General features: G+C 41.7%; 1 protein-coding gene and 1 long non-coding RNA gene across 4 annotated transcripts in view; one reads left to right on the top strand and one right to left on the bottom strand.

The window, feature by feature from the left end:
- The first annotated feature begins 100 nt into the window (after positions 1-100).
- LOC144269260 (uncharacterized) lies at positions 101-26,701 on the top strand. 2 transcript variants are annotated; one of them, XR_013346896.1, is made up of 3 exons: positions 101-130; positions 13,250-13,386; positions 26,172-26,701. It is a non-coding gene; the product is annotated as an uncharacterized LOC144269260 (long non-coding RNA). The 2 variants fall into 2 exon arrangements; XR_013346897.1 differs by lacking the exon at positions 26,172-26,701 and adding an exon at positions 15,768-15,970.
- Positions 2,541-26,701, bottom strand: part of ORC1 (origin recognition complex subunit 1) — a 35,549-nt gene continuing 11,388 nt past the window's right edge. The window contains exons 1-16 of one of the 2 annotated variants that reach the window (XM_077824777.1): positions 25,632-25,702; positions 24,924-25,093; positions 23,400-23,784; positions 20,391-20,685; positions 18,582-18,692; positions 18,363-18,467; positions 16,059-16,260; positions 14,904-15,010; positions 13,874-13,975; positions 13,101-13,272; positions 10,444-10,551; positions 9,562-9,711; positions 6,737-6,856; positions 4,877-5,043; positions 3,574-3,661; positions 2,541-3,121 (exon numbers count right to left, since the gene is read on the bottom strand). In XM_077824777.1, the coding sequence (XP_077680903.1) occupies positions 2,927-3,121; positions 3,574-3,661; positions 4,877-5,043; positions 6,737-6,856; positions 9,562-9,711; positions 10,444-10,551; positions 13,101-13,272; positions 13,874-13,975; positions 14,904-15,010; positions 16,059-16,260; positions 18,363-18,467; positions 18,582-18,692; positions 20,391-20,685; positions 23,400-23,784; positions 24,924-25,093; positions 25,632-25,674 (2,520 nt within the window). In that variant the 5' untranslated portion in view covers positions 25,675-25,702 and the 3' untranslated portion in view covers positions 2,541-2,926. Of the gene's footprint in view, positions 3,122-3,573; positions 3,662-4,876; positions 5,044-6,736; positions 6,857-9,561; positions 9,712-10,443; positions 10,552-13,100; positions 13,273-13,873; positions 13,976-14,903; positions 15,011-16,058; positions 16,261-18,362; positions 18,468-18,581; positions 18,693-20,390; positions 20,686-23,399; positions 23,785-24,923; positions 25,094-25,631; positions 25,703-26,701 lie in introns of those variants that run through there. The other variant, XM_077824776.1, reaches the window with a different exon arrangement.

The raw sequence follows: 26,701 nt of genomic DNA, 5'->3' as shown, positions 1-26,701 counted from the left end.
AGGGGCGGAGCAGAGATGGGGAGGGCCATAAGGAGGGGTCAGGCGGGGTGGAGTTTTAGAGGGGCCATAGGGTCTTGCCATATGGTCCCGGAGTGAAGTTTGGAGGAGTGGATCCAGTACAGGGACAGCGGTAAGTGGCTAGGTAGAACCAAACCCAGGCCCCTGAACACTGGTTCAGGGGCAGAGGGAAGCATAGAGCAAAGAACAGGGCCTAGATAACCACTGGGATGCCCAGGGGAGGGATAGTTATTTATTGCCATAGTTTAGCCTGAGACAGTTAGTTGCCCTTAGAACTATTTTCCAGTCTTTGCCAGCAAGTCCCAGTCATACCTTTTGCAGCAGATGACAGTTCCCTGCAGTTAAAGTCATGGCCAGCCAGCAACTACACTAGTTTTCTTAAGCAAGTACGTATGGATTTGGTGCCTGATAGACACCCAAGCTTAACATTGGCCTAAAGGTCACTGAACCAGGGACAGCACCTGTTTGTAAAGGGCAAAGCAGACAGTCAGTGATCCACAGACACTGGTCCTGTGTATGCCTTGGATTCTCTCTCCCACCCCCCCCACCCCGTTTTTTTTTTTTTTTTAAATTAAAGCTGTTTCTAGCATTTGATTGTGAAGATAGTTCACACCTCAAAGCTATTTTTTTTTCAGACTCTAGAAAATTCAGTGTCTACTTGGCCTTCCAACTGTGAACTATCATTCTTCATTCATCTCACTGGACTTACCATTAGTTTTCAGAGTTGTTATTTAAAGCCAATTTTATTAACTATTTCACTGCTGATAATTTTAGCAGAAATATGCAACTATGGTGGTTTATTCCATCCTAAACTGCTGCCCCCCACCTTCATGTGCCAAAAGTTCTAAATATGCCTACCTAATTACCAAAACCTTCAGATTTACCTCCACAGTCCACAATGCAGTTGTGTTAAACACCAATCAGTGACAAATTTGAAAATTTAGACACAGAATAAAAACAAAATATTGTACCGTTTTATTCTTTAAATCATGACATCCATATTTACATTTTCCCTAAGGCTGCTTTGAAGTTCCAGTCTGCCACAGAAACTGGGGTCTTGCTATGGAATTTAGATCCAGTCTGCCACAATATTTTGGGTTATGAGTTACTGTAGAAACTGATGAGTTCCTAGCTCTCAACTAGTGTCGATTCCATAAAAACTCATTGTGAGGTAAACCCTCTATCTGTACAGTAAGCCATTCCCACATTTTCTAAACTGAAGTCACTTAGTACAAGCTTGAACTATTTTTGCAGCACGTTTCACGCTAATAAATCATTTTAAAGTGATTAAAATGTCATTTAAAAATAGCAGATCAAGATATCTTCAGTAATTTTGGTAATTTTTTTCTCAAGTACAATTTCACACTGAAAACACAATTTAACCAAACCTCCGTCAGCTATCTTCAGGCAAATCCTCTGAAACTCTTCTTTGTAACAGATAAATATGCTTAAATTCAAAGTGAAATGTAAAGCTCATTCTTCTATGAAAATACAAATTTCCACTGGCATTTTTATTTCCGGTAGCAAACACTCATGCTCCCCCCACCTCTTTTGGCCTTGCCTACAGCTCTGTATACTTTCACTGCACATAAGGCTATGTTTTAGTCATAGGTATTTTTAGTAAGTCATGGATAGGTCACGGGCCGTAAAAACTCACGGCCCGTGACCTGACAATGATTTATAATGTATAACCCTAACTAAACTTGCGCTGGGGGCTGCAGATGCTCTGGAGGGAAGGCACGGGGGTGCCACAGGGCAGACGGCAGCGTGAGTGCTGGGGCGGGGAGGAAGGACAGCAGCACACGGTTTGGGACCCCTGCTGGTGCTGGGGTATGGGGGAGGGTTGGCGGGGCTGACAGGCTCCCTACCTGGCTCTGCGCAGCTCCCTGGAAGCGACTGGCATGTCCCTGCAGCTCCTAGGGGGAGGGAATGCCGGGGGGCTTCGCACACTGCCCTTGCCATGAGTGCTGGCTCCGCAGCTCCCATTGACCAGGAACCGCAGCCAATGGGAGCTGCGGGGGCAGTGCCTGCAGGCAGGGGCAGGGCAGAGCCCCTAGCCCCTCCGCCTAGGAGCTGCAGAGACATGCCAGCCACTTCCAGGGAGCCCCCCGAGGTAAGCACCTCCCCGCACCCCAACCCCCTGCCCCAAGCCCCCGCCCACACCCAAACTACTACTGCTGCTGTTGGGATGGGGAGGGTTGGGAGCGCAGTGGCCCAAGACTGCCCCAGCAGCATCTGGTGTGGCTGGCCCAGGGGCTGCCCAAGCTTCTCAGGCAGCCCCGGAGCCAGCCACACTGGCCGCTACAGAAGTCACGGAGATCACAGAAAGTCATGGAATCCATGACTTCCGTGACAGACACGCAGCCTTACACATAAGCAACAGATGAGAAATTTAAGTTTAGAACATGTTTGAAAAGTGTTAATCAGGTCTCATGTATCCAGTTGAAATTTTAGAGGGAAAATTACCTAAATTGCAGTTTAGTAAAGATACCCCTACTCTTGCAAAAAGTGCTTTAGCATCTTTAGCAACCACAAGTGGTCAAAATCTGTTTTCACATCTTTCCACAGCTTATTTGAAAGAGGGCACCTTCCACTTTGTTTCATGGCACTCTTTCAAGTACTGGCTCAGAGGAGAGAGTGCTACCTACTGAACATACCACTTACTGCAGCACCGAAAAACATTCAAAACAAGTGATTTAAATGCAAAGGTATAAAACACTTAGTAAGGAATTCTTTATTATACAAAAAAGTGCTTTAATAGATTAAAAATTTAAGCAAAGAGTTTAAAAACAATGGTTTCTGGTATGTTCAATTTTTATCAACACAACTTTTTAAAACCAGTCTTTTTAAAAGTTTAACAATATTTAAAATATTTACACCTACAAATATACACAAAACCTCTGTTGCCTTATTCCTGCTTGAGTGCATACATGACATCATCTTGGCTGATATTCAGGCGCACCCGCACGTGCAGGTATTTATTACTGGACTCTACCAGCAAGAAACGGCAGGCACCAAGTCTTGAGCAAATTGCCATAATTTCTGATACCGTAGGAATTTGCAGACCTTCAATCCTACACAGTGCTACATGCTGATGATAGATCTAGAGGAACAAGATACAACTCAATTTAGTCACTATATTAGATTGGAACAGGAAACAGAAGAGGTGGAAAAGATGGGCTTTCTACTCTCAACCTCTATGGATGGGGAGAAACAAACAATTGAATCTGTTTGGAGTGAAGATGACACACATGCTGTTGAACACAGAACATTAGGACTATGTCCATGAAATAAGAAATTGTAACTCAGCTAAATTTCCTCTATGACCCAACCATACAAATACATACAATAAATTAGGATGCCAGCACCTATGGTTTTTTGTTCTATCAAGACCTTTCCATTCTGATCTTCCTTAGCTTTTGTGAACGGGGTTATATCAATTACATATATTATCTTTGCTTCTATGATTTGTTTCAAATAGATTTACACTTTGAAAATAGTCAAACAATTAAGACAAAAGCTAATGTCCAAGTTATAAAAAAACAGTAAATGTACCTGTTGAACTGTTGCTTCCTCGAGCCCTGACCTACGAAACTCTGCTATAATTGCTTTCAGGAACATTTGCTCATGCAATGAAGCATTCCTGAAAGAGAATAGGAAAATCTTACTACCAATCTTGCTCGACCAAATCTAGGGCTTCACTGACTCGTAGGAGGTGGTTTGAGTTGTAGGAAATATCTGATAAGGCCTTGCTGAAAAACATTACATACATTTTTTCCCTTTTCTGCCTCAGGAAGTAAGATTATTTAGTGCATCGCCCTGCCAACATACTCTCGTGTCACATTTCACCCCATATATTGTAACACAAGGCTTTACAAGTTATTTAGAAACATTTCATGCAGTTTAATCATCATGCCACTATTTACAAGCACTCACATACTACGGTGATGGGACCATGTATAGGTACCTAGATAGGCAGAGTGCAAGTACTTTAATATGGCAGATCTGTGGAATTAAAAAATTCCAGCACCTAATGATATTTGTATTTGTCCTTCTGGTGAACAAGTCTGTATCTCAGTAAATAAAATACTGGCGCATGTGCAATGCTCAGTATGTTATGAATGATTTACATTTGTGAATTAAGAATTTCACGTTCTAGTTTTGACCTAAAATAAATATTTAAAGCACAGTTCTACTCTGAAAAAATGACACCTTCTTACTGAAGGCATCTCTTCCATGTGTGCTTTCAAGTCATATCTGCTTGCTTTACTGACTAAAATAAAATATACTCTTTTTTTCCCATTAAGCTCTGCAGAACTGAGGCTGAGCCAGATTCTCTCCTTTCTTGAGTTTCACGAACAGCTTTCTAAATTCATGTCAGTTACAACCTGTGCAAATGCACTGAAGGCAATTGCGTTCCACAACTTTAACTGAGAGACTAATTTGGCCTGCAGAATTTCCTGATGCTCAAGAAAGAATCCAGTTTAAATGGTTTCAGAGTAACAGCCGTGTTAGTCTGTATTCGCAAAAAGAAAAGGAGTACTTGTGGCACCTTAGAGACTAACCAATTTATTTGAGCATAAGCTTTCGTGAGCTACAGCTCACTTCATCGGATGGGAATCAGAATCTTTGCATTCTTCCCAGATCTGTCACTTGCCACAACAAAGCACTTATTCTGTACCTTCATCTGGAAAAGAGAAATGCTTCCTACCCTCCTAAAGGTGCTGTGAAACAAAGTTTGTAAAGTGCTTGATATAAGTGCAGATATTACATATTCTCCCAGATAAACAAAAACTATATAATTGGGCTCGAGGTTGGGGCAGAAATATGGGAAGATACTGCTAAACTGCAATTTTACCTGATTGAATTTATATAAGGGGATGAAAACATTTCATCTATAGCTTTCATGACATGGGCCATGCTGACCAATCCAGAGGTACTTTTCTGGCTTGAGAACTCGCAGATCTCAGTGGACCTTCTACAGATATCAAGACAACGCCTTGCATCACCAGATAATGCTGCTACCTGAAAAGGAAAAGCATCACATCAATAAAAGTAGTTTCCCAGCAGCTGAGAAACAGCAACAAGAATTGACAGGGTTCTTTTAAAATCTGCAGAGCTGTGCCATTATAGACAGCCATTCCTAGAGATCCTTGTTTTAAAAATTTAACTTTTATTGATCAAACCCAAAAATCCAATCTGGTCATTACATCAATTGCTGTAAAGGTACATGTATAACAAGTTCTACATATAGGGCGGGATTTTTAAAAACCTCTCTGCATTGGCTCAACTCTGCACCTATCAAAGTTAATGATAAAACTCTCACCAACTTCAATGGGAGTAGAGTTAGGTCAACACTGGGAATTTTTGAAAATCTTACGCATAATCTGTATTCTAATCAATTTTCAACCAGAAAAAAATCATACCATGAGCAATACACACAGGTGTTTATCACTCAGTAATGCTTGGTATTCTCATCTGTTGTTTCTAACAGACTGCAAGAGAACATTGCAAAACGCTTTCCCCAAATATATAGCTGGGGGATTTTCAAAAGTGCCTGATATTTCATGCCCAACACCCATTGAAAGTCCCTTAAGTGCTTTTGAAAATCCCATCTGTAGTTTACATTTTAACACAGGAAAGAATTTGTGTGAGAGAAATATAGTAGTGGCCTAATTTTCAAAGGTGCTCAACACTTACAGCTCCCCTTGTTATCAACAGGAGACAAGCCAGCAATACTTTTGAAAATCTGGCCATAAGTGATTGTTCTTACAGAGTGCAATCTCTTAAAAAAAAAAAAAAAAAAATCACACTGACCAGAAGACCCATTGCAGATTAATAATGTTAATTTTGCAGATTAGTCAGTAATCTTACCAAAATCCAAGCTAGTTCATAAAATGTTTTTTTTTTTTAATTTTGACAATTATTTGTGAGAATATTTCATAGCATACTAATTTATGTTTTGCAATAGCAATGAAGTCAGGAAAAGGCACCTCACTTTTAAATCCATGTCAAGAAGTAAGTTACGATTGTGGGTTTTTAAAGAGAATTATTGGTTTGCAATTAACAGTGAGAATTAGTGAGCTAATGTGTATCTCAAAGAAGGTTGTAATGATCAATATTAACAACATACAATAACAGACATTTTAAACTATTTATACATCTTAATTTGGAGTGTTATTGACTTCAATATATTTGTACAATTTTGTACACTAAATTAAATATTAATCAGAGGAGTGTATCAATCTGGAAGCACAACAGGTTCCAAATAAGAGAGACAGAATGGTGAGGAGTACTTTGGAGCCTGATCATCTCATTGAAGAAAGTGGATCTGGATATTTCCATCATGATTATCAGACTAATGTTTGCAAGGCCACACAGTAATTCACATTATGCCAAATACTGGAGAAAGATATCACCACTTTATATTATCAGGATCCTACTGCAATGCTCCTAGTCTTCATTACTGTGTGACATTACTGAACCAAGAGGGAACAGGCAAGCAGATTGCTCCAGCATCACACCTTACAGCACTGCTCTGCACACCAGTCTGTTGAGGGCACAGTGCCAGCATCCTCCTCCACCCGTTGGAATGAAATGTCCAACCATGGGGATGGGTCTGCTCTCCATTACTGGCTACAGTCTATTATGTTCCTCTGACACTAACCCCCTCACTTAATGGTGCAACACAGATAACCCAGTCCTGTACTGTGTTTACCTTTCTGGAAACTAGCTGGATTGCATCCTCTTCAAATGCTTTTATGTGGTTCAGCCTGGATGAGATAATCTGCTGTAACTGTTTGTAGGTGTAGGGCTGGAAGGACATTCTGGTGAGACCCTATAGAGAACAAATGAGCAAGAATTATTTACTTGTTAACACACAGTATGGATTTATTGATGCTGTGTAATTTCACAGCAAGGAGTGCTTGTCTAAATAATTTCTTGACTCTTAAGGAAAGCGTCCCCTCCTCACCAATTAAAACTCTTAGGGTATGTCATGTCTACACAGCAAAGAAAAACTCATGGCTAGCCCATGCCAGCCAACTCAGGGTCGTGGGGCTTGGATTGTGGGACTATTTCATTGCTGTGTAGACTTCGAGCTTAGGCTGGAGCCTGAGCTCCATAGATGGTCCTAGAGCTCGGGCTCCAGCCAGAGCCCGAAGTCTACACAGCAATGAAATAGCCCCACAGCCCAAACCCCGCAATCCTGGGTTGGCTGGCATGGGCCAACCACGGGTTTTTATTTGCTGTGTAAACATACCCTTAGAGGCTGTTCTACATCCCCTTCACACACATTGGGGCCTGCGCATTAATGGCTTCCAAAATAGCTCATTGTCAATCTTCTCACAAGCATGGCTTGCTACGGATAACTTTTTCAACTTCTGCAGTGGGAACAGTCTCTCCATTCATCCCCCAAGTCCAGTTCAAAACTTTCATCATTGCTGCACCATACATGCAAAAGAAAAAGGTGCACCCATTCAAGTGAAAGCTATTGAAACTCTCCAGGGAAGCTGACAGCATGGCCTGCCCCCACTGCAATGGGCCTGAGGAGAAGGAGCACCTACTTTCAAAATGCAGGTTTCCAGCACAGAAACTATGGGCCATTAGGCTGCCCCAGTAAAGGAAGCTTTTAAATGTGACCCATTTGTCTCAGAATCATTCAAGGAGAGACTCTACTCTATGTAAAAATAGCCCTTTCTCACTTAACATATATACCTGTGTGTGTACATAAACATGCAAAGTCTTAACTACTGACTTTAATGACTAAAGTACTCCTTTCAGAGTAGCAGCCGTGTTAGTCTGTATTGGCAAAAAGAAAAGGAGTACTTGTGGCACCTTATGCTCAAATAAAGTACTCCTGTTATCCCTGGACAGTTAGTAACTATTAGGAGTGAGATAGTTCTGTTCTGGCTCAGGCATCAATGGAATTAACTAAATGTCAATTGTCAGGCCAAACTGTGCCTTTGGTTGCACCCGTGCAACCTACTGCCTTCAATGTTCCACAAGACAACAGAATTTAGAACTACCCAGAATCTTTATTTCTATTGATTATACATGAGCCAAAAAGTAATCAGATCCCAGGTTAAGTTTGCAGGCCGGGCATTTAGAAAAAATAATTTTACTTGTAAACTGAGATCTGAAAGTCACTGAAGGAATCAACCTGCAATCCTGGTCCAATTTTAACAAGCCACTTTTCTGAACAGCATTGAAAATATGGTTAGGAAAATATAATCTGTTACACACTGGATCAGACCATGTCCAATATTCTGTCCCAAAGTAAGCAACACCTTATACTTCAGAGAAAGGCAATAAGCCATTGTGCAATGATGTGATGGGGATGAGTAGCAAAGGAATTTTCTCTGACGCTGGGGCAATCAGTTTACCCAGTGAAGTATGACATGTAATTATCCAAATCCTAACATGTATAACTGCAAATTTTATAAAGTCATCTGGCTCCAGTTTCCCTAATTCATCCGGACACGAAAGAATACAGAGGGCTCCTGTCATAAATATAAAGGGAAGGGTAAACACCTTTAAAATCCCTCCTGGCCAGAGGAAAAACCCTTTCACCTGTAAAGGATTCAGAAGCTAGGATAACCTCGCTGGCACCTGACCAAAATGACCAATGAGGAGACAAGATACTTTCAAAGCTGGGGGGGAGGAGAAACAAAGGGTCTGGGTCTGTCTGTGTGATGCTTTTGCCGGGGACAGAACAGGAATGGAGTCTTAGAATTTAGTAAGTAATCTAGCTCGATATGTGTTAGATTATGATTCCTTTAAATGGCTGAGAAAATAAGCTGTGCTGAATGGAATGGATATTCCTGTTTTTGTGTCTTTTTGTAACTTAAGGTTTTGCCTAGAGGGATTCTCTATGTTTTGAATCTAATTACCCTGTAAGGTATTTACCATCCTGATTTTACAGAGGTGATTCTTTGTACTTTTTCTTCTATTAAAATTCTTCTTCTAAGAAACTGAATGCTTTTTCATTGTTCTTAAGATCCAAGGGTTTGGGTCTGTGGTCACCTATGCAAATTGGTGAGGATTTTTATCAAGCCTTCCCCAGGAAAGGGGGTGTAAAGGTAAGGGAGGATTTTGGGGGGAAGACGTTTCCGAACGGGCTCTTTCCTAATAATAATAATACCGGTTAGACGTTTGGTGGTGGCAGCAAAAGTCCAAGGGCAAAGGGTAAAATAGTTTGTACCTTGGGAAAGTTTTAACCTAAGCTGGTAAAAGTAAGCTTAGGAGGTTTTCATGCAGGTCCCCACATCTGTACCCTAGCGTTCAGAGTGGGGAAGGAACCTTGATAGCTCCCCTTCTTGATATAGCCTCTAATTAGCGAGCTGGCTCCTGCAGTTCCTTTCTTTGGATCCAGAACATTCATCATCCACCTTTTCCCCCCTTGAGAGAAGGATCTAGAAAGGCAATATTTTAGGTTTACTTCTGTAATGTTGCTCACCCTCTGCCTCTTCCCAGTCACACTGGACTGCAACTAATCTCCCCATATCGCCTCTCAGCATAGCAATCAAACTTGTCAGGACATACCAGCCTGCTAGCTACTCTGTTCATCATGATCCTCTCCGGCAAATCCATGGTGTTAGCAATGGCCAGGATGATCAGCTTCGCTTGCTTTTGGGTTGGCCAGTCAAATAGATTGTACATCACATCCTGCTTTCGGGTCCACAGGAGGTCAAGCTGGACCCAGGAGAGAAAGGAGACCGATGTTAATTGGAGAGGAAGGATGTTCTTCCATCCTTTATCTGTCTCATCTATTTAGACTTTAAGCTCTTCAGGGAAGGGACTGTCTTTTACTAAGAACTTGTACATTGAATCCAGTCTTAGCTGGAATCTCTTGGTGCTGCTGTAATACTAATTCTACTATTACTAATAGGTTTGTAAGACAAGATGCTTGTGCATCCGAGTAAGATCACAGCACCGAGTGTGGTCTATTAGTTTTTCATTACTACACATAGTATGCATTTGCAAAAAGTTTGCAAATAGAAGGTTTACAAACTAGGACACAGTGTCCCCATAACATTACTGAATTTGCGCTCGCAGTAAGAAGAAAACACCCAGACAACAGGCAGCCTCTATTGTAGCTGAATCACAGTCTATTTTAAGTGCTTTGCAGACTGTAACTAACTCCTTAAATTGTACCTAGAAGCGAACCGGAAGCCAACACAGAGCAGAGTTATAATGTGCTCTCATTGGTCTAACCTACTAAGGCAGCAGAAAGGCTCATTCTGTACATTCAGTTTCACAGGATTGCCCAAAAGATTCATTTTGGTGCCTTAAATCTCCCACTGTCTCCTAATTTTAAAACACATACAGGCCATTTGATAATCCCCCTTGCATTCTCATCTAGCCCCCAAAATATCCACTCCCTGTGATATTAGAGTAAAGGGGGCGTGGGACCCTTCTCCTCACCTCATCCACTATCAGCACTGTGGTCTTCCTTTTTGGCCCTGGTGTGCTGAATAGCTTTGCCAACAGCTCTGCAGCATGGGTTGCTGTCACCTTCTGACCGGTCAGTAGCTGAATGAGATTAAACAGTACACAAGATTAATCAGTCTGTAGTCCAATACCTAGGGGTCTAATTCTTAGTCTGTTTGACATCTGTCTACTGCATATCACCAAGTAGCTGAACACTACATACACACACACACAAGTTAACCCGACAGAACTGGGCTCAGGAGCCCTCAAAAAGACAAATCACTCTACCAAAAACTGGACAAAAAGGAAAAGAGGAGGAATCAGGAAAGACCTAGTTAAAAGGAAGGTCATAATGGTCACGGGTGACTTGTTCAAATAGAGAGATCTTGCAACAAACCCTTGAAGATAGTCTTAGAAATATTTAAGCAGGCACACTTAAAGAGGGCTTCACAGAGACCCTGAAATAAGAAAGCCCTGCTGCCAGCCCAAAGCAGTTGCAAGAATAACTTGTCTGACTCCATCAATCTTGGGTCCATATTAAAGAATTTATGTTTAGCCAAAGAGACCTTGGATTGAATACTCTTCTGTCTAATCTTTCTCCAAGTTTACTTCTGAATTGATCTTTAAAGCAAGAGGTGGTAATGTAAAGTGCTGTCCATATTATAGCTTTTCCTTTGCAGCTCTTGAGGCGCATAGGAATCAGTGTGACCATTTCAGAACTACATCACATACATAACAGTCAGATAGCCACAAAGTTCAGAATCATGCGGGTACAGGAAAACCAGGTAAACATGACTGTTTAGGAAGGGGCATATAAAGTACATTCTTCTCCCTGCCATACATTATAAGCCAGGGCACTACGAATTCCATGACTGCAGAACTGTGCTCCAGAATATCAACTTTCATTTTAAAAAAGTGTTTCTAGGACTGAGGATTGCAAAGATAACCTTGAAAACACAGAATGTAAATCAATGCATTATTTTGTTCCTCAATCTGAAGATAGCCTGAAACAACAATTGAGAGGTGTGCACTCCCTTGGTCATCTGAGTCAGGTCCCATGGACTCCATGATTCCACAGCTATGGAATTTTGCATTTTCCCAAGATGCCATGGAATTCAGTATTTTTGCCACAGCATGGGGCCTGAAGATCTGTTTTCTCACTCCCTGATCTCTGCCAAAACCTGCTGGTAGCTGCCTGTTGCTTTCCTCACAAAGGAGAGTCAAATGGATTACAGTGATTATTCCCTACACTGTTCCACGGAGCCATATAGCAGAAGGTCAGGGAACCAGAGCGGGACAAGCCTTCAGCCAGGGAAGTAGCTGGAACCAGAAGTGTATGTTGACTGGCTGAGCTGCCTGGAGAGCAGTGCAGTAGTCAAGGCCAGGGGAACCAGAGAGATGAGTAGTTTACGTTGGCTACAAGCTCCCTTTTCCTGGAACCCAGGGGAGAGGAAGGATGTTCTAAGCTGGGATGCCTGCATAACATCACAAATGGTGGGGCTGACAGAGACCAGCCTTATGGAAAGCAGTGAAAATGCCCTATTGTCAAAACTAATCATTGCTGAAAATAATCCTTGACCTATTTTACACCAGTGAGCGTTTTCTACAATGATCCATAGTTGTGTGTGTTTTTGTCAGAGTTGGGAGGATGGATATCTTATGGCAAAAAAGTACCTTGGAACGGAGAGGTGCTTGCCATGGAACTTGGTTTCATTGTGCTGCAGAGCAAAGGGCCATGACTACAGCAGCCCTTTCCTGCACTCCTCTCACCACTGCTTTACACTTGCACACTCCCCCCACAACAAATACCTCTCTTACTTTAGCATAGAAACATTTGTAGCTCAGCCAATACCACCAGCCACCAGGGCAAATGCAACCTTGAATTTTAATTAGGAACAGAAATCTTGCAAGGGAAGGAACTGATGTTTCAGAAAATTTGTAATGGAACACAGAATCTTTCTTTTCTAGGTCACTGGTTTGACAGCCTAGACTGACAGAGGCCATGAGTTGTTACCATTGATGGCTATTTAGTGATCTCAGTCCAGTTCTTAGAAGACTGGTGTCTACACAGTAAAATACTTTACCTGTCAACTGGCAGCATTTGTGGCAGCTTCAAGAGAGATACTAAGGATTAACTTGTCAGGGAGATTGAAAACACTGTATGTTCCACAGAGGCAGTCCCTCTTTGTCAGGGCTGAAGCATGGTGGCTATCAGGTCTGTCACCCTTTAGGTAACTATTCTGTTGCTAGAGTGGGCTCTTGTATAGTCAGCTCAGCAACTTTCAGACACACAGGCAAGCATGCACAAAGAATTATGGGGGGAAAAAAATCAGGAATCTACTTTGTAATTTTTTTTAAAGGAATTGATGTTATAAAAACTGATTTCCTTGGTGCTGCCATCTTGGTGAAGTTCAATACATCAGAGTACTCAAGGAACAATTTCTGCAGCCTTAATAGTAGGAATCTCCAAAATGAGATCACTGTACAATCCTGTCCTAGGAGAAAAGCATGCTGTTCCTTGAGAGGACTGCTGGGATGTGTTAGTTAGAGTTATGGCTCACATAAGGCTGGGTATAGGGATCTGAGAAAGAAAAGTGACTGGAGTTCAATTTCCCTTCATATCAGGGATATGTCAGAGAGGCCTTACTCACCTGTAATATTTGCACATAGGCCTGGTGAGGGTCAGTCAGCTTCATGCCATTGATTTCTATGAATTGGAAGGATGGTAGCTCATCATTTTCTACTGCTTCTTGGAGACAACGAATTACTTCGTGAACAGTTGCTGTTTTGCCTGTTCCAGGAACCCCAGAAATGTACATACACCTGAAACAGGAGAGGATCCATTCATGATCTCAGTGATCTGCACACAGGACTGGGAGCTGGGAACTCCCAAATTCTAAACCCAGCTTTGAAAATGACTCTCTTCGGTTGCCTTGGGTAAGTCCCTAAACTTCAGTTTTTCTATCTGCACATTGGGGATAACATTTTCCTGCCTCACAGCAGGGTCATAAAGATTATATGCTGAGTTATTACTACTTCTATAGAACAGGCAAAAAAAATTATCTTTCCCAGCACATCTGAAATTGACTAGATATCTCAGTCTTTAGTTGAAATCTCAGTAAGCAGAGAGACTGCATGAGAGTTTTTTTATCAAGTAGAGACAAAAGCAAAACACTGCTAGGATTATATGAATTTCAACAAACTGGGAATAACTTATTCAGAAAGATTAGAAGACAGACTACTGCTGCTCTTCTGCCACAGACAAACATGATCTGGGTGAGTTACTGCCTCCTTTCCTTTCCCAAATTGCATTTCAGTGGAATAAAATTTCTCTCTATTTACCCAAACAGCCTGCTGAAGTGCTTATAGATGCCTCTGACCAACCCCTCAACTGTATACAGAAGTAGGCCATCAGACAACTCACCCTCCTGTTCCATCAATAAGTTTGCTTTCTACAAAATTATAGATATCCTGGAACTCCTCTTCTCGGCAAGGCAGGGAACCTGGGATGGTGGAAACGTGCAGCCTTTGATTGAAACAAAAAAGAAAACACACTAGTCAAGATTTAAGAGTTTTCAAAGCTCCAACTTGCAGAAAGGCAAGTGGGAAGAATCCCCCTCTTCCTACACACACGAATACATATAGATACCTGGAATCTGCCTTACACTGTAAGAGTGCTTGGTTTCTTTTTTGTTTTTGTTTTAAAAGGAACCTTAAATCTTAAAGTCTTTTAGAAAGTGACCTTTACCTAGCCTTCACGTGTTCTCCAAAAACTTCCAGATGCCACATGCTCTAATCTTCGCAAGCAAACAGCACGAATGTGCAAAAGTCAGGAAAATTAATCTACTGCTTGTCCAGACAAATTTACAAAAACCACAAAAAGGAAAGAATGAAGGAATAGGAGAACCTGATAACAGGAAGTATTGGGGGTGAGACAGTCAAGTAAAGGGAAGGAATTGAGAGAAAGACACGGCCAATCCCACAAGCATTTATTTCAATGGAGCATGTAGGACTAAAAACTAGTGGTTTTTTTCACTAATGGGAACCAGTACGTAACTGCCCTGCAGAAGGTAGGAGAGACCCATTGATTCTCTAGCGTTGTGCAGAGTAAAATAAATATTGCTACCAATTTCTGAAGCTCAGGGATCTTAGTAATGAATATTGTTGAGAAGCAAAAATGAAAATGTTGGAAAAAAATTTACATATCCAGAAACCTAAACTTAGTATGCATAGACCAGTCTAAATGTTTTTAATCCTGAAGAGTATTCCTGCCCTTAGTCTCTGAACCAAGGATGCTTCTGCTGTTGCCAGTTCTTGAGGAAACCCTTAGCTTGGAAATTGCATGTGTGCCTTTACCCCATAGGAAAAAAGCAAAGGTGGCATTTCCTTGGTGTTACCCCTTGTTCCTCATTTCTCTGCTGAAGTAACAGGATAATCCCTCTGCTACACTTTACCTTAATCGGGCCTCTTCTAGCACATTGGCTGGTTTCTCTGTTGCTTGGTTTCGAATGGGAATTCTGGGAGTAGTATTTCGGGGTGTCTTGGGGGTTCTTGGCTCAGACTGCAGAGAAAAGTCAAAATCCTCAAACACTAGAAGTAGGTTCTGCATAGTATTAGACGTATTTATATTAGAGACCATCTTCTGTCTACATTTGCAAAAGATTGTTTATGCTCAAAGATCATTTGAGGATTTCAGGGTGTGAAAGTGAGGAGAGAGCTGGACTTTATTAAGGATATCTGACAAAGATTTAGACATAAAAATTGGGCTTTTTTTTTTTTTTAAAGAGGGATATTTGAAACCCCCAATTAAAAAAATCCCATGAAACTTTTAAGCATCTGAAGAGTTTTTAAATTTAAACAATCCCCCTTGCGATGCTGTAAAACCACAAGAACCAGAGAGACTGAATAGGCAGTGACTCTCATGTCTAATTTCAGTGACCAACTGAAAAACAAAGCAAACAAACAGCACCTCAATTATTTGTATTACCACAGTGCCTAGAAGAACCAGTCACCAATCAGAACCCCACTGTTAGACACTGTATAAACACAGAAGACCATCAATAGCGACATAGATTTAAATAGTTTCAGTTTTAATAGTTTAAGGTGGGATTCTTCAAGTATTCTGTACATCACTTTTTCAAAGAAAGATTCTTTCATGGACCACCTCCCTACTAAACATCTCAATACCTCCTCACCCCTTGGTTCTTGATCTTTTATTCTATCTACCATCAGCCAGGGACCTGTGTCCTGATCCACAGTTTGAGAAACACTGATTTCAGGCATTAGTAACAAAGGACTTCATTTCTATTGTGTTTCAGGAAGCAGAGGCGTAATCCAGAAGATAGGACATCATGCACATCTATAATTTATCTTTCACCTCCAGTCCAAAACAACATTTCCCCCCCTAAGGCTGGCCTCTTCTGATTTATAGTGGCACAATATACATAATTCAGCAGGTACCTTACTTCGCACACTGAGCCACCTTGCTCCAGATGATTTGTTCACCTTGGTATACATGCATGAAACACTCAGATGAAACAAATGGCTTAGTTAGAACTAACAAACCCAGAGCAAATGTTTTTCAGGCCAATGGCCTGCAGGAATCTTACAGCATTTCTGGGGGTCTTAGCAGGGGTGGTATCAAAGGGTTTCCTCGAAGATATTGGGGTGCTCAATGTGGTGCTCGATCTTGTTTTCCTTTTGGGTGTAGAGGGCACCATGCTCTCCTCTTCCTCACTGCTACTGGAATCAGAGCAGTCTGTGCTGGGCAGGTAGTCATCTTCCTGATCCTGCTCAGATATATTTAAAAAACTAAAAAAGAAAAACAGACAGAGGATTTGGAAAAACCAAACAAGGAATTTCTAATGACAGTATAAAAACAGCAGCACAATGTTTCAGTCACCTGGGAATAATTATTGATAAGAGAAGGTTGCTTGTTGTTGTTTTGTTTCTCTAATTATCATGGCAATGAGCAGGCAAAGATTTTGTACCTGCCCTTGTAAATTTTCCATGGTCATTACGCTGGGCTGGTTTAAGAAAAGTCAGTTTGCTGATCATCAAGTGTAACTATCATGTTATTAAGTCCTGCATACTCTATACTCATTTTTGTTGCTCTGGAGCTGCATTTGAACTTCTTGCTATTACCACTCTGCTTCTGGATGCTCAAGTGTCAGTATTTAAAGACTTGTAATAGCAGGTAACATCATCTGGGCTGTTTCTGTTGTCAGTGTCTGGGACAGAACTCTATACATTAGAGTAGTTTGCTAATACTGATCATAGGTACCCGAACAAGTGGGCAATCTATAGACTCAGTCCTGGCCCACAGAGAGCCTACTTCCGATTCACCAGACCCAGAGTCTGACAGACTTCCCAACATGAGGAATAGCATGTTGGCTTAGTCAGGCTTTGTGAGAAGAGATCTATTCACTAGTGAAGGCAGCCATTGGCTAACATTAATAGGGTCGTCTGACTGCCCCATATGGATGGCAGTTCTATAGTACTAATTAATATGAAGCACTTGCATCTGTGCTCTTTATTGCTCCTTTGATGATGTATAAAGACAGCCTCAATTCACTCCTCTCCCTTCCAGTTTATTTTTAACCTTAGAAAGACCGTATTCACTCCAGATGCTTCAAGCAGAGTTTTTACACCAACATGCAAAAAGTGACCTCACAAAGCCCACTTGGGACCGCTATTATCATTTTACATGGACAGTGTTCAAATATTATGGTGATGGGCTGCAATATAAAATCCTAAAATAGAACCAAATCTTTTTGTGTTTATTTGCAAGTTAAAACAGAAGATACAGTCCACACCATATTTATTTTATCTGTATATTTAAAGGCAAACTGTAAAGTAAAATTTAGTTTGTGCCCCTTCCTACTCTTCTTTTCTGACGTGTGAAGATGACCTCACTGTTTCCAAATACATATATTCCCTTTCCTCCTTCCCCTCCCCATTGGTAATATCAGGAACATCAGGTTCTTGCTCCTCTCAGGACTGCTAATGTAAGGCCAGTCTGCACTACATCACTTAACTATGATTTTGTAACCACTTAATGGCATCATCAACTGTTCACACAGCAGAGGTCTTGCTATCTCAGTTGTGCACATCCAAACCTACTATGCTGTCTAACCCTTAATTCACTGGATTCTGGGAAAACAGTGCATGGTGGATGCACATACAGAGCAGCAGCATCTGCATATGGGGCAGGGCACTAGATAGGTGGGAAGGAGGAGGACTTGTCAAACTGGGTACACAGGCAGAGAGAGAGTGCTGTCTGAACTTCAAAAAAGCATGCTGAACTGGTAGCGCTCCAGGGGTGAACACTGTTAGTCCTCAGTTACTAAATAAGTTTTTTATATGAAGTGTGAACATAAACCTATTTAGAGACCACTGGCCTGGTAACTACCAGGTTACAAACTAAACTAAAAGTTGCACCATGGACAGGACCTTGGACTCACTCAGATGAGAACTAGAAAAACTGTCACTCAGGCTTCAGCCATTGGTGATGTCACCATTTCACTTCACCTCTCAAAGAATCCACCAGCAAGAAGAGTGGAAACATCAAATCCCAATTATCAAGTAAAACAATATGCAGAAAGCATTTTTGGGGAAAAAAAAAACAAATGAGTGTCTTAATACATCACAGAACAACAGTAATGGGTAAAACAATTTTTCTTGTTTTTTACTTGCAGTTTACTTTAATTAAAGGATGAAAGTAATTAATTTGAAAATGCAGCAGAAGGATTTTGAATTGTTTTCTTGAGAACAATTTGCCTTGCAATCACACAAACTATTTCCTTGCATGAATGAGATTCATTTGATTTGCATTTCAACATTAGACTACGTCAACACTCAGAGCTGAAAGCCACCAATGGCAATCTGACTCAGACACAATGGAGAAAACTTACTGGAGTTGCTCTGCAATGCGAGCAGTAGTCTTCTGCACACATTTCCTATGAGAACGTGGGATCACCACTGGACTCCTGGTCTTCAGCTCTTGCTCCTCAGCTAAACTAGAGAAAGAACAAAGCTATTTGTATCTAGTCTTTATGTCAAGTGACCGAAAAATCACTCTTGAAATAAGTGAACATAAGACATGTGAACATCATTTGAATATCAGGATTTACTTTGTGTCGCTTTTAGAATTGCTCTTGGAAGTAGCTGCTTGTTTGGTTGTTCTTTTGGATTCCCTGGTTCTCTCCTCAGTTTCCTCCTCTTCATTTCTACTGTTCAAATGCCTGATGAAAAAAAAGGGACATCTTACCTATAGCATTACAAATACAAATTGTCCATTAGATGGGCCATATTGTGGTGAATTGCTCACTTTAATTCATTGCAGATACCTCTTTATTCTTTTAGATTTCTTAATTGCACTACATTGCCGACTCTGAGTGTACAACACAACAAACATTTAACAGCACACCAACACTGTGTGACCAAAAGACTTTAGATCACAGTTCCATCAAATGTCAGGTTTCAGAGTAGCAGCCGTGTTAGTCTGTATTCACAAAAAGAAAAGGAGTACTTGTGGCACCTTAGAGGCTAACAAATTTAGTTCCATCAAATGTTTGCTCCATAGTAACACTTCTTTAAAAAGGACATGTAAGAAAAATGTGTCCCTTTTTGCATTTTTATGGATGTACAATATAAAGAAGACCAGAATTTTTTCCTGCTGCTTGTGATTTTTAGCGATTATTCTGATAGAAAATACACTGAGCAAATTTAATTAAGATTCTTGTGTGGAAGATTTTTTTTTTTTTTTTAATTTGCCACAAACTTAAATAGATTAGCACATAAAGTCTGGAGAAGGACTCATATGACAAATTTTATGAGGCCCAATATAGCTTGGCTATCTTTGAGCAGATCTATCTATATATATGTGTGTGTGTGTGTAGCTTACACACATGGGATGATATGAGAGCTGTGGGGTATATATGCATCAAGTGAGGGGAAATTGATGAGGAGAGGAAGAGACTATGATGGCAGTGTATAGACTTGTAAGGGTCAACATGACTAGACCACCTCCCCTTTCTGCATCCCCATCATATCTGCCCTGGACCCCTACACTTCTCACTCTAACATCCTGACCTGTGTAGCCCACAACCCCATTTTCCAAACCCCTTACATTCCTCCCCGTCCATGTACCCTTTTGCTCTGGAAGCTCCTCCATAACCCAGGTCCATGGAGCCTCTTGTAATTATTAAAGCTTTTCTACATCAGTAGCAGGCAAAGCATTTGAGCATATTCTGGGATTTCACAGACTGTCAGTACTCTCCTGTGATCGGAAAATTGTTCAAAGTGGGATTTTTTTAAAATAAAAATTGAGTAGGAGGGCAGGGAATAATGGGAGCAAAATAAAATATAAAACATGGTAAAGCTTTCCCCACTACTCCAAGCAGATAGAGGAAATAGCAACCAATTTGGAAAAGAAAATGAAAGCTAAAAAGTCTTCCCAAAATCCCAGTATTAAAAGTTTCAGAGTAACAGCCGTGTTAGTCTGTATTCGCAAAAAGAAAAGGAGTACTTGTGGCACCTTAGAGACTAACCAATTTATTTGAGCATGAGCTTTCGTGAGCTACAGCTCATGCTCAAATAAATTGGTTAGTCTCTAAGGTGCCACAAGTACTCCTTTTCTTTTTAGTATTAAAAGTGTTAGGTTGTAAGTATTTTTGGAAGGGCACTGAATACTGAGTTACCACCACTCATATCCAATATTTTGTCTCTCAGGGTGTAGTTTTTATATGGATTCCCCCAATTTGCTGTAAAGAACATCTACTGTTAATCAGTGACATCCTTGCAGGAAGCACCTGCTCTTTCCTGCAGGATCTTTGATAATATCTTGCTTCAAGACAATGATTTGTTTTAAAAAAGGGGAAACAAGATACAAAGAACAGGGGTGCCAATCAAAGATGCATTAGAACAATGCTGCCACTTACCATGTGTCATCATCTTTCCCATCAAGATTCTTGGCTTTCAGGCTGGAATCTTGGCCCCTTCTGTAGGGAGATATCCTTATTGTTTCAGCTAGCTTAGTCCAGTCTCCCCTGATACTCAGTGGTGAGTCTGGCTCACCATTGGTGCGAGATATTTTTGGAGGTGAGCCCAAAATCTCAGTGAATGTCACCTTTCTCTTGGTAGCTGATGGTTCCAGGGCCTCTAAAGCATCACAGTCATCACCCAAGAGTTCTAAAACATCGCATCCTGTGAGTTTGTTTCTAGATTTCGTAGGACCTAAAAACCAACACCATAACAAAAGGTCACCAAGTTTTAATATGGCTGATTTGGTTAACTCTTAGCTGCCAAGCCACTCATGGCATATAATCTAACTGCTTTTTAGGGTTACATGATGAAGGATGAATAATTGAACTACTTAATATGAAAAACATTTCCTTTGTGAGAAGATGGAACACAGATTTAGGGTCTGAATTTTCAAGCCCCATATTCCCTCTTTCCCAAGTATAAGCTCATCTGAGCGTTAGCTTGCATGTGAACATCCAGACGTATGTGTATTCTTGATTGCACACATACGCAGCTAAACAGTCTCTTATCTAGCCAGGCCATAATGCAAAGTAGCCACCTAAACGTATGCTTAACCAGTAGACTGGAATAATCTGACCCTCGGTGTCTACTGAAGTACCCACCTACTCTTCATAACAGGAGACAGACATCAGAGCAGGGAAATTATCAACAATGTGTATGTGCTGGTTGATCCATTGCCCAACACTCCCGCTTGACAGATGATGTACATATTTTACAATCACCAACATAGCAGGAACATTGCATGATTTACAGCAACCTCAAACCAGTACTTTTGAAATTAAAGGGATCTAACTCTTAGTACTCCTACAGACAGTTTATCATCCCCTTTAAATAATGGCCCCAATTTACAAAGGTCATTAAAACAAAAATACTATGCTTACCAGACCAATTAATTTTCACTGCACTCTTTTTTGTTTTGCAACTTCTGTATTAAAAAACAACTAGAGCTTTATAATTCTATCCAAACCTATATCATTCCTGAGCCAAAGCATTCTTCTGCTCTTGAAAATGACATGAAAATTGCACCTTCTTAGTTAGCAGATTTGCTCCCCCACACCTGAACTGAGACATTCTATTTGCTACAGTAATTAAAATATGTTTTTACTGCTGCTTGTTTGTTATCCATGCATAGCCAACACAGCTGAGAGAGGAGGGAGCTGAATGTAATTCCTTCCTGTGCAAACAAAACTGCTTATAAAAGTTTATTAAAGTTATAAAACTGTTTACAAAGATTCCAATTATTTGAACATCTGCAAATCTATGCAAGACTCTAGGGAATGCACAAGGACATTACTAAGAACAAAAGCTGGCCTACAGAACTTTTATCATTGGTAGTGATATGAGAGAAGGAAAGAACCCAGCTTGACTCAGATCCCAGACTGAGTTTCCAGGACTGCCAGTTGGAAATAAGTTTTGCTTGTAAACTGAGCACATTTGATATAGAATCGTTGTGACACAAACATGGAATCCCACAATGGACCACCACACTAACTTCAGCACTGGCTAATCCTTCCCCACTTCGAGAAATTTTTTCTAATACTTCCTAACTAAGCAGCAGTCACTGAAATTTATTATTAAATGGATTCCCCAGGCGACATCCCATTAAAGCACGTGGATCAAATTGGGCTGACTTCTGGCAGCTTGGCAAACCAGCACTTTTCTGTCACACATGGATTTTGTGCTGCAGTATATCATCTTTCATTTAAAATGCAGACTACATCTCTAGCCCCTATTGTTGCAAATGTAACTATTACTACATGAACAGAATGCAATTCAATGCAACGGCTGAGCCTTTGGACTACCTGAAATAATAGCAACATGCAAGATGAACAGATAAAGTTTGTTCCTCTGTAGGGCATTAACTCTGAAGCCTAAAGAGGCTAGTTTAAGTGTCAGTGTTTACTATTTCACTGATCAAAGAATACAAGAAAGAAGAGGGACAATCATTCCAAAGATCTCCCCAATGTATTGAGTACAGTCCCTGGTGGTTGGGACTTAGGGTGAGGGTGGAGAAGGGGAGTGTGCTATTACTTCTTCCTCCTTCAATTCAACCCCTGAGAGTGGCCCGCCAATTGTGTTAATCATAGCTAAGTGGCTGGGTCACATGCAGGGACTGAAGCCAGGGTCTCTGTATCTAAGAGAACAAACCTCTACTGCTTGAGTTAAAGATCCAGGTCCATTAACTTAGAGGTGGCAGCAGTCTTCAACCACTGCACCTGGTCTAGAAACTAAAAGGGGACAAAGAGCCATATTGCATGCACACGGGTTACATCTACTAGAAAACCAGACTACCTTTTCGGATTATTTATTTTCTTCTTTATGTGACATCCTTTGCCCAACGATAACTCCTTCAGTGCAAAATTCCCTACAGTATTTACTCGGAAAATCTGTCATGACAGGCAGTAATAAAGATCTCCAATACACCTCAAAATACACCTCCAATACAGCTCAAAAGGCCAGCTACTAAGGGGACGATGATCAATAGCCAACTGCATAGAAAGGGGTAGCCATCCTCAATGTGCTGATCCCACACTGGTCAGCATCTTATATCTGTTCCTTATGACATATTCAGTGGCTGGATCAGCTATGAAGCAGGTAGAGATGGGACTCTTGCTCTTGATGCTGCTACTACCCAAAACAAGAACCCACTTGCTGAAAGACTGTACTCCCTATAAGCCCCCTTTACCACATTCCCAAGTGAAAAGACCTGGCAGTAAGATCACAGCAGCTAGAGGAAGGCCAGGCCCACAGGAGTTACTCAGAGAGCTGCTTCTCCCTGTACTATGGATAAACACAAGACTTCAGTCTCCAGGTCCAGCAACTCTGCTATTAGGTTTACTACTAGTTGCCAAATTACTAGTAAAACCAAAAGTATTGCATTGGATAAAGTATTGCTGTGTACATACTGTTTAGCTGTAACTTCTTCCTTGCTCCTGGGGTGTTAATGCCATTTGCCACCCTTTGGGAATGTCTCTCCTTAGACAGGGAGGACTTGGAAGCAGAGTGTCTTGATTCTATTTCCATCTGAATGTTCTTGGTTTTCATGGTACTCCGAGTGACTCTGTTAGTCTCTGTTTTCAAGGAGCAAATGAAGTCCGAAGAAAACACCTGGCAGTCAGTTAAAGGGCTTGGGCTGCCAACTCTTTTCTTTTTCTCAGCTTCTTTCAGCTCAGACAATAAGCCAGGGGACAGAGGCTTAAAGCATTTCCCATCCCAAGATTCCTTTACAAAGAATATCTGTTTTCCGTTTGACCTAACAGGCACCTCCTCCTCTGGGGCCAAAGGTATCACCTATAAATGGAGAAAAGTATCAAGTCACCCTTTAGTATCTGCTGTTTACTTAGTTCTTTGTTATTTTTCCTAATCACGTATCTTAACATTTTATCCCATGACTGTGCTATTGGTACACCTGTAATGAAGAATTACAGAGGACACTGTTGTTAGACCATATTAAGTATTCTACTCCTGGGGGAATTCTGTCAACAAGTATGTCTGTAACAATACACAGCAAAAAAAAAGATTCTGGTAATTTTTTTTTTTTTACAGATTCCTTACTAGGCATATTAATACAGAACATTGAGTTATTTATTTAAACTATAATACAGAACTGTATTTCCTGCACCTGTCAGAAGTAATGCATAGGCTTAGGTGAGTCAGGGGAAACAGAGGAGCTGAGGGAGAAGGAAGGAGCCTAGCAGTGGAGGGTGTTGAGTGGAGTGGGTGGGTGGGTGAATGGTTTTTTTTTTTTTTTTTGGGTGGGGGGGGAGAGGAGAGATTCTTAAGGAGTTGGGAAACCTCCCCCATGCAGACCCTGGCTGACCCCAATCCTCTCCCATTCAGTCAGGCACATCTGCCCCCTCCCCTCCGATCCCCACAGGTCTCTGCATCCCCCCTCCCCCATGCTCAACGTTGTCACCCCACTAGCTCCCGAGACCATGCCCCAGTCTGTCCCCCCGTTAGCCATTCTGAACCCCAGTCTGTGACCACCCCCAGCAGCCGTGTGCGCCCCACTCTGTTCTAACCTGGCTCCGCGGGCGGGGTGCTGTGATGAACTTCTACTCCTGGAGGAATTCTGCAGCACTAGACATTTTATTTTATTTATTTATGGGGGGGGGAGGGGAAGGAATTCTTTCTGCCCCAGAAGTGCTACAGTTCTGCCTCTGGTGGCCAAAAGGCAGCACTTAGGCAAAATGTATTTTTTGTGGAAAAATATAAAATTATGCGGGACAGAAAAATTCTGTGCGTCCGCAGATGTGCAGAATTCCCCCAGGAGTATAAGTATTAATGATTCCCAACATCCCTACAGAGCTGCATTAAGAATTCAAATAGGTTTCATGAGGGCAAATAAGTAGTTCCACCCTTGCTTTAGGCTTTCCAAAGTTCTTCCATCCCCTCCTTTCCTGCATGCAGATCGTGACCTGGGTACACACCTTCACGTTTTTAATGATGGTCTCCACATTTATGTCAGTGTCATATCCAGGACCTTTATCCAAAAATATCTCCTGGGAAGAAATCTCTCTTTGCAGCAGTTTCCGTTTATTGAGCGGTAGCTCTGTAATACGAGAGAACCATTGAACAACTGCATGCTTTTCTTGAGAGCCTACAGCAGAGGGAAACAGGGAAAAATTGAATCAGCATTCAAAACTCTAATTTTAGTTATAGCATTATTATTCATTATTTGTATTATAGCAGGCCAAAAGGCTCCAACTGAGATCAAAGCCACATTGTGTCAGGCACTGTACATACACATAGTAAGAAAGAGCCTTCTATCCCTAAGCATGTAGTCAAAGACCTAGTCTATGCTACGAGTTTAGGTCGAATTTAGCAGCGTTATCTCAATTTAACCCTGCACCCGTCCACACGATAAAGCCCTTTTTTTCGACTTAAAGGGCTCTTAAAATTGATTTCTTTACTCCACCCCCGATGAGAGGATTAGCGCTGAAATCGGCATGGCCGGGTTGAATTTGGGGTACTGTGGACACAATTCAACGGTATTGGCCTCTGGGAGCTATCCCAGAGTGCTCAGTTGTGACCGCTCTGGACAGCGCTCTCAACTCAGATGCACTGGCCAGGTATACAGGAAAAGGCCCACGAACTTTTGAATCTCATTTCCTGTTTGGCCAGTGTGGCGAGCTCACCTGCACAGGCCACCATGCAGAGCTCATCATCACAGGAGACCATGCAGTCCCAAAATCGCCAAAGAGCTCCAGCATGGACCAAACGGGAGGTACGGGATCTGATCACTGTATGGGGAGAGGAATCCGTGCTGGCACAACTCCGTTCGAAAAGACGAAATGCCAAAATATTTGAAAAAATCTCCAATGGCATGAAGGACAGAGGCTATAACAGGGACATGCAGCAGTGCCGCATGAAAATTAAGGAGCTCAGGCGAACCTACCAAATGTTTGAAACCATTCCCACATGTTATGAAGGTTAAAGAAGCCAAAAGACTGTGGTTCACCATGGCTACTGCAAGCCGAATTCTGCTGCCCGGCCCTGCGTGAGTAATCCCTCACACCAACCGGCATACCCTCAATAAGAGGCAAAATGTGACCTTGTAACGAAGGTACATGTGCTATGTAATGTTAACAGCAAGGTTTACTGTGAAAGAATGTACCCATTGTTCTATAAAATGTGTCTTTTTAACTACCACACTCCCTTTTTTTTCCCTCCACCAGCTGCATATGTTTCTCCTTCCCAGAGGCTAGCGAAGATTAGAAGCTGAAAAAAACGCACTTGTGATGAAATGTTCTCTGACCTCATGCTGTCCTCCCACACTGACAGAGCACAGCAAAATACGTGGAGGCAGGCAATCTCAGAGTGCAGGAAAACACAATATGACCACAAGGAGAGGTGGCAGGCTGAAGATGGTAGGTGGCGTCAGCTTGCTGAAAGAAGGCAGGAGTCAATTCTCAGGCTGCTGGAGGATCAAACTCATGTGCTCCAGCGTATGGTTGAGCTGCAGGAAAGGCAGCAGGAGCACAGACCGCCGCTACAGCCCCTGTGTAACCAACCGCCCTCCTTCCCAAGTTCCATAACCTCCTTACCCAAACGCCCAAGAATGTGGTGGGGCGGGCCTCCGGCCACCCAGCCACTCCACTCCAGAGGATTGCTCAAGCAACGGAAGGCTGGCATTCAATAAGTTTTAAAGTGCTGTGTGGCCTTGTCCTTCCCTCCTCCACCACCCCTCCCGGGCTACCTTGGCAGT

This window comes from Eretmochelys imbricata, chromosome 8 (assembly GCF_965152235.1).
Source record: "Eretmochelys imbricata isolate rEreImb1 chromosome 8, rEreImb1.hap1, whole genome shotgun sequence".
NCBI lineage: Eukaryota > Metazoa > Chordata > Testudines > Cheloniidae > Eretmochelys > Eretmochelys imbricata.
This window is presented reverse-complemented; position numbering and strand designations above follow the sequence as displayed.